The sequence below is a fragment of the Antechinus flavipes genome, chromosome 2 (genome assembly GCF_016432865.1).
Source record: "Antechinus flavipes isolate AdamAnt ecotype Samford, QLD, Australia chromosome 2, AdamAnt_v2, whole genome shotgun sequence".
Taxonomy (NCBI): domain Eukaryota; kingdom Metazoa; phylum Chordata; class Mammalia; order Dasyuromorphia; family Dasyuridae; genus Antechinus; species Antechinus flavipes.
In genome coordinates, this window is record NC_067399.1 from 498188224 (window position 1) to 498197475 (window position 9252).

At 39.7% G+C, this 9252-nt stretch overlaps 1 protein-coding gene across 3 annotated transcripts in view; it reads left to right on the forward strand.

The window, feature by feature from the left end:
* Window positions 1-8231, forward strand: part of FKBP15 (FKBP prolyl isomerase family member 15) — an 88986-nt gene extending 80755 nt beyond the window's left edge. For all 3 annotated transcript variants that reach the window (XM_051980014.1, XM_051980015.1, XM_051980016.1), the window contains 4 exons: window positions 1511-1618; window positions 2503-3242; window positions 3480-3576; window positions 5986-8231. In XM_051980014.1, the coding sequence (XP_051835974.1) occupies window positions 1511-1618; window positions 2503-3242; window positions 3480-3576; window positions 5986-6063 (1023 nt within the window). In that variant the 3' untranslated portion in view covers window positions 6064-8231. The remainder of the gene's footprint in view (window positions 1-1510; window positions 1619-2502; window positions 3243-3479; window positions 3577-5985) is intronic.
* Window positions 8232-9252: the final 1021 nt, after the last annotated feature.

The following is a 9252-nucleotide window of genomic DNA, read 5'->3' on the forward strand; positions in this document are numbered from 1 at the left end:
TTTAGCCTTTTTTATGAAAGGGAGAAATTTTTGCCACATGATAAATTTTTATCTGGAAAAACTGCACAAGAATTGGCAGCATCTGTGCAGTCCTGCTGTTGTGTTAGATTTCTACAGGCCTGGCTCTCTTCAAAAATGAGATGATCCAAATCAGTTCCAATTGTTTAGTAATGAAGAGAACCAGCTACACCCAGAGAAAGAACTATGGGAAATGAGTGTGGACCACAACATAGCATTTTCACTCTTTCTGTTATTGTTGGCTTGCATTTTTGTTTTTCTTCTTGGGTTTTTTTTTACTTTCTTTCTAAATCCAATTTTTCTTGTGCAGCAAAATAACTGTATAAATATGTATAACATATATTTTAACATATTTAACATGTATGGGACTACCTGCCATCTAAGGGAGGGGGTGAAGGGAAGGAGGGGAAAAGTTGGAACAGAAGGTTTTGCAGGGTCAGTATTGAAAAATTACCCATGTATATTTTTTGTAAATAAAAAGCTATAATAATAAAAATAAATTAATTAAAATAAAAATTTTAAAAAAAGATTTCTACAGGCCTGTAGAGGTCATTAGAGCCCAGCTGCCCACCCAGCACAGGCTGCTGTACCAGTACAGTACCCCTGACTCTGAACTCAGAGATTTCCTGCGAAGAACTTTTTTTTTTTTTTGAGGGCTGGAGAGGCAGTCCATGTTGCAGCTGAGCAGCTCCAAGAAAATTTTTCATTATTATCACAGAAGCATAACTAACTAACTTATTCTCTCTATTGAACTTACTTTTGCTTTTACATATTTCAGTTGTTTTGTTTCCTTCTACAATATCCCAATCATAACATTAGCTAGAAAGAGGCAGCTTTTTGTTTTTTCATTCTCCCAACCTACTTTCTGACTTCTGACTTTATGTTAGGGCCCAACTATGGAGGGAATGTCTGGTCTGAGTTTGTATTTTCCTGAGTCTTTCTTCTGTTTCTTGGAATGTTAAGTACAGTGTTATTCCAAGATCTCAGGGATAGCTTGGTGTGAGGATGTGCAGATGGCAACCTTTTAAAGACTTCAGTCTTTTTCCTTCTTGAATTGGGAGGTTGGAAGGGACTTGCTGCACAGAAGACACTATTCTACTATTCTCTGTACTTATGTCTAATTCCTGGAAAGGAATATTGGATGCCAATTCTCAGGAGCAGGAGCAACTGCAGCAGATTGGTAGAAATGGGACGATGGTGTTGTCAGTCTTTGTAGTAATGAAAATCAGCTTCTGTGCTATCAACTTCTGTCTGCGGGTGCACAACTTTGATAGGTCCGTTAGCAGAAATATAGAGATCCAGTCCAAGGAGAGAATCTTCTCCTAGAAAGCAAAGCAATACTCACTGTTTACCATGTATTGATTAAAGCAACAAACTTCACGTTTTGGGCTTAGGATAAAAAATGTTTAAAACATTTGGTATCATTTTCTCTGATATCTGATATCAGCACTCAAATTGGTTTTGCTTCATGTTCTTTTCATACCATGTTCAGATAAAGAAGATCATGAATCGAGTATTCCAGTCCCTAAGGGGAGAATTTGATTTGGAACAATCCTATGATGGCAGGACTATTCTGAGCATTGTCATGAATACGATCAAGGTATGTTCAGCAATTTGGGATCTTGTTGTTTTTGGACCTTCTGAGGTCCAAAGAGATATGACATTGTTAAAGGCATTTCATATGAGAAGCATTGTGGGATTGTGGGTAGAATGCTCAACTTGAAAACTTGAAAACCTGTTTCTGACATTTCTTGTGCGACTATTCAAACACAACCTTACTTAGCCTTGGTTTTCTCATCTCTAAAATGGAAAAAATATCTGGAGTTATTAACAACCTCACAAGGTTTCTTGTAGAGGTTTGGCAATTGTCAATGCTGTAAAGTTACCCATACATATAACCTGTAAATAAAAGGCTATTTAAAAAAAAAAAGGTTTCTTGTAAGCTTAAATAAGATCATCTGTATAACATGTTTTGCAAATGATAAAGTGCTACATAAATGTCAATTATTGTTTTTAAACAAATTTTTATTTATATCCTTTTTTTTACACATCCCTTATATTCCTGATGTTACTCCCCCCACCAACAGAGAGCTTTCCTTTATATCAAAAAAAAAAAAAGAGAGAGAGAGAGAGAGCGAGAGAGAGAGAAGAAAGCCTGACATTTATCTGTAGTGTTCACACCACCATCCTCAACCTTGAAAATGAAGGGACCCTTCTTTGGGCCAAGACTTGGAAATGCCAGTAATAGTAATTGTGGTAGTGATGGTAGTAGTAGTGTTAGTGGTGGTGGCAGTGACAGGGGCAGCAGCAGCATCAAGTATCCCTAGCCCACATCATTTTTATTTGTTCATGGTTGATTAGTCATATTGAGGCCAGTCTAGCCAATGAGACAAGAATTTCTCTCTACTATAAAGAACTAGGAAATGAATTATCTAAAGCTTTTCTATCAGTACTAATGTCCTACCCTCTTGGCTTTCCTGACAGCTGGAGACGCTACTTCTGCTGATTCCCCAGGAGTCAGAACAGGAGAGCAGCAGCGAGGAGGAAGAAGAGCAGCTCCAGAAACCATCTAAGGATCACTCAGCCATAACCATTCCAACTCCGAGTCTTAGAACCCTGGATCGGGAGGAGCTCAAGCCCACAGCCAAACCAGTGGAGCAGAAAGACAAGCCAGAGAGTCCACTGCCTAAAGCCTTTGAAAGACAGAATGGGATGGAGGACATCTCCCCCAGGAAGCGAAATTCAGAGGCAGAAAAAAGTCTAGATGTGCCTGGGAACCCTCTCCCCCGAAGTTCAGCTAGAGTTCCATCTCGAGGTATTCCAGGGCCCCCAACTTCAATTCCACCCATGCCACCAGTTCTGGGAAATGCTGCAGTCTCGGAACCTGAGTATAAAGAAACTCATGTTGATAACAAAATGAAATGTCACAAAAGCAGCCTATCAGAAGAGGCTTGTGTTGGATTGGCAGAGCCAGGGTCCCAGAGAGAGGAGAGTGAAAAAACTTTGCAGTCAACAGCCCATCAGACTGTAAGCCACAAGGAAAGGGAACCATTGTTGGTGAAACCTGGACATTCAAGAGGAGAAGTCAAGCCCCTCCACAAGGATGAAGAGAAGGATTGTCCCATTGCCACAGCCAGAACTGCCAAGACACAGCTGGGCACAGTTGTGAATGTTGCAGAACCAGCAGCCAACCCCAGACTTAGGCACGAACACCAAAAGGCCAGGTTGGTTGCTATCTTCTCTTAATGGCGAGTGTAGAATTGATTTTGTCAGCATTGGTAAGTTTATTCCTTAGGAGCTCATCATTCCTAGAGATTATGGCTTCTTTTAACTCTTACTCTGGCTTCTCACAAACAAAAATGATTCTTGAAACTTCTGGTGCCAGGAAGGAACAGAGTAATTCCTGCCATGTCAGAAGCAGCAATACTTTTTACTGCTGATAACTTTTCTTTTTCTTTCAGTTTCACAGATGGTGATGAAGATTGCTTGTTTAAAGGGGCAACACCAAAAGCATCAAAGCCAGTTCCAATGCCTGATGATGAAGATGAAGATGAAGTGGTAAGGAAATTTAGGGCTTATCCTAACACCGTTACAAGAGACCCTCATGACCCATTCTTAAGAAACAATACTCAGGCTAAAATAATCCGGAGTCTTGGTGGCCTGCTTATTAGGTTGTTTGAGCTGGACTGTCGAACAAATCTTGGGCTTGAAATGAGGCAGTCCTACATACATATGGTAGTGGGTGCTTGCATACTATTCTTTATTGAAGATGGGAGATAAGGTGTGACCTTTCACTCAGATTTTCTCAAATGAGAAAGCATAGACAGCTTAGTACTTTTTGTAATGTCAAAATTCAGAATAAAGACTGAATTTCTCTGACTATGAACAGGATTGCAAATAATAGAATCATAGGTTGCCAATGCTATTAGAGATCTTAGAAACCATCTAACCCAGCCTCCTTTTTCACAGAGGAGAAAACAGAGTTCTAGAGAGATGTTTTGAGTTGTCCAAGCTCACTCATCTGACCTGGAACTAGACTCTAACCCTTCATCCAGCCAGTACTCCTTTTTTTATTTTTTTTAATATTTTATTTTATGTTATAATAACTTTATATTGACAGAACCCATGCCAGGGTAATTTTTTTTTACAACATTATCCCTTGCACTCACTTCTGTTCTGATTTTTCCCCTCCCTCCCTCCACCCCCTCCCCCAGATGACAAGCAGTCCTTTACATGTTGAATGGGTTACAGTATATCCTAGATACAATATATGTGTGCAGAACCGAACAGTTTTCTTGTTGCACAGGGAGAATTGGATTCAGAAGGTAGAAATAACCCGGGAAGAAAAACAAAAATGCAAGCAGTTTATATTCATTTCCCAGTGTTCTTTCTTTGGGTGTAGCTGCTTCTGTCCATCCTTGATCAATTGAAACTGAATTAGCTCTCTTTATCAAAGAGATCCACTTCCATCAGAATACATCCTCAAACAGTATCATTGTTGAGGTATATAATGATCTCCTGGTTCTGCTCATTTCATTTAGCATCAGTTCATGTAAGTCTCTCCAAGCCTCGCCGTATTCATCCTGCTGGTCATTCCTTACAGAACAATAATATTCCATAACATTCATATATCACAATTTACCCAATCATTCTCCAATTGATGGGCATCCATTCATTTTCCAGCTTCTAGCCACTACAAACAGGGCTGCCACAAACATTTTGGCACATACAGGTCCCTTTCCCTTCTTTAGTATCTCTTTGGGATATAAGCCCAGTAGAAAGTGTTTCTTTATCTATGATTCCCTAAACATTCCTTAATGGAATATAGGACAGATGATCTCCCCTTTCTTACAGAAAAAGAAACTGAGTCTCATACAAATTAGGTGACTTACTTAGGGACATAGGGCAAGTTAGTGGCCAAGGTAGGACCAGAAGCTAAGCTTTCTGATGTTCAGCTAAGTGCTCTTGGCTAAGGCACTACCCAACAGTCCCATGTTAGAATTGGTAAAGTTAAGATTTTCATTGAGGCTAAACAAATATAGAAACCACAGACCATTCCTATATAAGTGTACAAGGACACATTTCTTGAAACATCAATGAAAAATTTAAGCCAAAGTGAATTTTCCAGGCACATGAAGCAATGTCAATGACAGCATCAAGGTCCTGAATCTTTGTTCCAGAATCCTTCACTCCTATGCTCAAGTCCCTGCCTTCATTAAAAAAAAAAAAAAAAACAACCTCTTATTTCAGCTGCTTAGTAGAGTGTAGTAGCCTTTCAACTCAAAATTAGATTTCTTTCAGGGGGAGAGTCAATAAATACAGTTGGGTGTTTGCCCAATTTTTCAGAAAAACTGTGGTGACAGAACTCTAGCAGTGTTCCTATGAGTACTGGCACATTAAATTAAAAATGATTTTTCAAAACAGTCCATTTCTTTCTGCATGCCTTTTCCTGACTGTCTTTTTCATGGTTTCTTACTTCCCAACTCTAGACAAAACTCTCTCCTATTTGTTTATTGTTTCTCTTCATTTTGCTCTCTTCATTTATCTTCATTTTTTGACACATCCTCCTCCTCCTCCTCCTCCTCTTATCCTTTTACCTCTACTACGCTGTATCTAAAATGCTGAAGTGACTTGTGTGAGAGGGAAAACTGTAAAATAAATTAAGAAATATTCCAAGTAGCTAAGCAAGAATGATCTTTTTTCTGTATTAAAAGAAATATTTCTTTTCTCTTTACACATTTGGATCTGTTTGATTAAACATGTGTACATGTAAGGGTAAGGACTACTGTTTTGAGCTGGCCTCCTTAGTACCAAGCATACCGTGATGGGAACTAAATGCTGCCTTTCTCAATCAACAACTCACTGTCCAGCTTGACTTGGAAAAAAGGTTTTGAATCTTTGATTCTCGGGAAATTATCTATTTCACAGATAGAATCCACAACTTATGGTTGTTTTTTGTCTTATCAGAGCATGAAGGGACACCCACCCCCAGCGCCCCTTTTTGAGGATGATGATGATGATGACGACCTTGACTGGCTGGGATGAAGATTTGAGAGCTAGTATAGAGGTCTTTCAGCCTGCCCTACTCTGCCTTTCTCTTTCTGAGCACTGTTTTGCACAGCTGACCCTGGTTCTGGGTGGGCAACAGGGTAAGGTCCAGAATTTCTTAACCCTCTCTCGGGCTGAAATTTCTGGCTCATCCCAGTAAGCATTGAGACAGCATCCTTCCATCTGGGGCATCCCCCTGGTGTCTGGTGCTGCTGATGCAGAAAGCAGCCTTTGGCATTTTACTGTCCATACACATCTTTTCCAAGTAATAAAGCAAATGGAACTCTGATCTCCAGCAGCTCCTTTGGAATGGTCCTGTGACATCTTCTTCTACTAGGAGATACTAAAGACAACTCCTAGTTTGTTTGGTTTCTTTCTTCCTTGGGCTGAAACCTTACAGAGTTCCTCCTGAAAAGCAAATTTGGAGTTCTGCACCAGAAAGCATTTCTCAGTCATAGAGTCCCACAACCCTCTGCACTGATCATTTGCTGTTGAAAAGGAACATGGCTTTACCCTTGGAATTCTGTCTCACCAAAAATGTTGCCACTGCCGGCCATTGGACTCTGGTCTCCTGTGAGAGCTTTAGTGAGTTCGTTCTTTCCGTAAGTAAGGCCAGAACCACAGTTGGTAGGCACTTGTGTGTAGCAGTGCCTGGTGGTGTACAGGAGTGCCAACATTGAAAAGAAAGAAATGAAACCTCAGAAGAACTGTTTTTCTTCTGTTGGAGGACCTTTGATTGCTTCTCCTGCCCAGCCCTAAAACCAGCCCCTGTCAGTTAATTTGTCCTTGTCCCTGCTTTGTTAATGTGCTCTACTGAACTCATTCCTGTTACTTAAGCCTCTTCCTTGCTATAATTATTGGGGCCAAATAGCATTTTGACCTGATTCAGTGAGCCTCACCATACTAATAAATGACCTTGTGACCTCCAATTGATAAAATGTAGGTAACTGCTTGTTAATGATTCCTTCCTTTCCTCCCTGTAATGGATTTTGTCTAGCTGATCACCTTCTTACATTAGGAGTTCAGTCCTAGGCTCTCAGATCTGTCTTTTTCTCTGCCTTAAGTCTGAAATCATACATTAATGAATATTTGAGATTAACAAACATAAAATAAAAGTCAATGGAACTCAGTCTCTAAATGCTCTGGGATGAAATCGGCTTTGGTTGTAATGGTTTTACCTGAGGAGGTTCTAACAGTTTTACCTGAGAGAGTGAATGACTCTCTGAAAGAATGAAGGACTGGCAGGTAGGACTGGTCAGGAGCCATTTCTTAAATTCTTTGCAAACCAATTAATTTTAAACTGGTTGTTTTTGTTTTCTTTTTTTCTTTAGAAATCCATGGGATTACTCAATTTTGTATTTTTAGGACAATTCACTCCTTCTAAATTGTTGCTGGTTCTCTCTAGGCGTTCAAAGAAAAGGGAGAGATTTCCATGTTCTTTTGAGCCCATGGCCTTACTGTGCACAGTGCCTTGCATATAGCAAGAAATTAATAAATGTTTGACTGTTGAATGAATAAATAAAGCCAAATTCATCTGGAGCTCACAGTTATATGCAAAAATATTTCCAGAGAATTTGGTTGACTGTGACTTTTTGCCCATAAGCCATCAACCATGATCTTCCTTCTCCAGTGCAAATTCATTCCAGTGAACCTGATGATGGATACCGAGTCGGTCCCAGTAACCCCCTTCTTGGTTGTTGCATCCCTGAACCATTGACCAGTTTGGGTTCAACTTGGGCTCTAGCTCGAAGGGATCTGTTCAGAGCCAGAAACTGGAGGGAATTGATAACTAGTTTCTTGTTTGAGATATTGTCCATGGATCGTGCAACTAGCATGGACCCATAGTGATATTAAAATGAAAACTCTGATTTCCATATCCCCCAAAAGCTGTTTTTTCTTGTACCAATTAAAGATGGTATTACATATAACAGCCTGAGGAGTTGAATCCTTTACCACGCCCATTCTGTCCCTAAGCTTCACCTTTGTCTTAGTAATGGTCTTTTAAGTGCTGTGCTGGTTGCAGCATGAATGAGATTCAGTCCCTGCCCTTTGAGAGTGTAAAATGAGAAATTGACAACATTGCTAGGGAGAAACTTTATAAAGAGACACATGGAAAAACACCAAAATGATTATAAACGAAATAAAATATTTGCGGTATTAACAGACCTCAGTTGTATTGTGTTATATACTGGAGATTTCAAGCATTTCTGCAATTGCTGCTGCCTCTATTCCTGTAGTAAGAATTGGAATGAGCCCTTTGAGATGGCTAAAGAACAGGTAACCTCAAATCTACTTTGTAGCCAGTACTTTCAATTTTATTCCCATGGAATTGTTTAAGCTGCCCCAAAGATCTATGTGGATCTTTCCACTGCAAATAGAGTGAAGAACAAAAATCTCCAATAAGAATGCTGTGAAGCATTTGTGGGGAATATGTAGCAAAAGCTTGAAGGAATCCCAAGAGATTTTGACTTGATGTTGCCTCTCCAGTAGCCACTATTCCCTGGCGTATTCACCCTGGCAGGTCCCAAGTACAACAGTCACAGCCTCCAGCCCAAGTTTGCACGATTAAGCCCAAAAACGAATTCAGACCTTGACTTTTGGATTCCAAAGCTATTCTATTTCCACTTCTTTCCCAGCCATCTTCTTGTGCTTCAATTTCCTCATCTGGATACTGATTGATGACCTTGGACTAGGTGACTTTTCCTTTACATCTTAGTGTGATTGCTCCCAAGTGTTTTGGAATAAAAGCCTTAAGCTAAAAATGTTGATTCTAATGAATTAAAATATTTCATTATTAAAATTTTTAGTTAATAATGATTTAACAGAAAACCAAAGCATTTTGGGGATGGGGAGAATAAATTGTATTGATATTCCTGAAATCCCATCATACTAATACCCTGACAAGATTATCTATATGTAAACTTGATACAGCTTCCCTGCTCTCCTGCCCTTTGGGAGCCATGAGAAAGTCAGGGGGTTAAAAGATTCATTTCTGTTCTATAATCTGTAGATAGTAGCATTAAGAAACTAGATCAAAAGACTGATGTCATGGCAGCTTCTAGAGACATCTCAGAACTAAAGGACACTCATCTCTGTTCTGCTGACCCTCAGGAAATAGAAACCTCCAGGCAAAGCAGGAAGTAGATAGACCAGCTTGACATCTGAAACTCCATTCATTTAACAAAA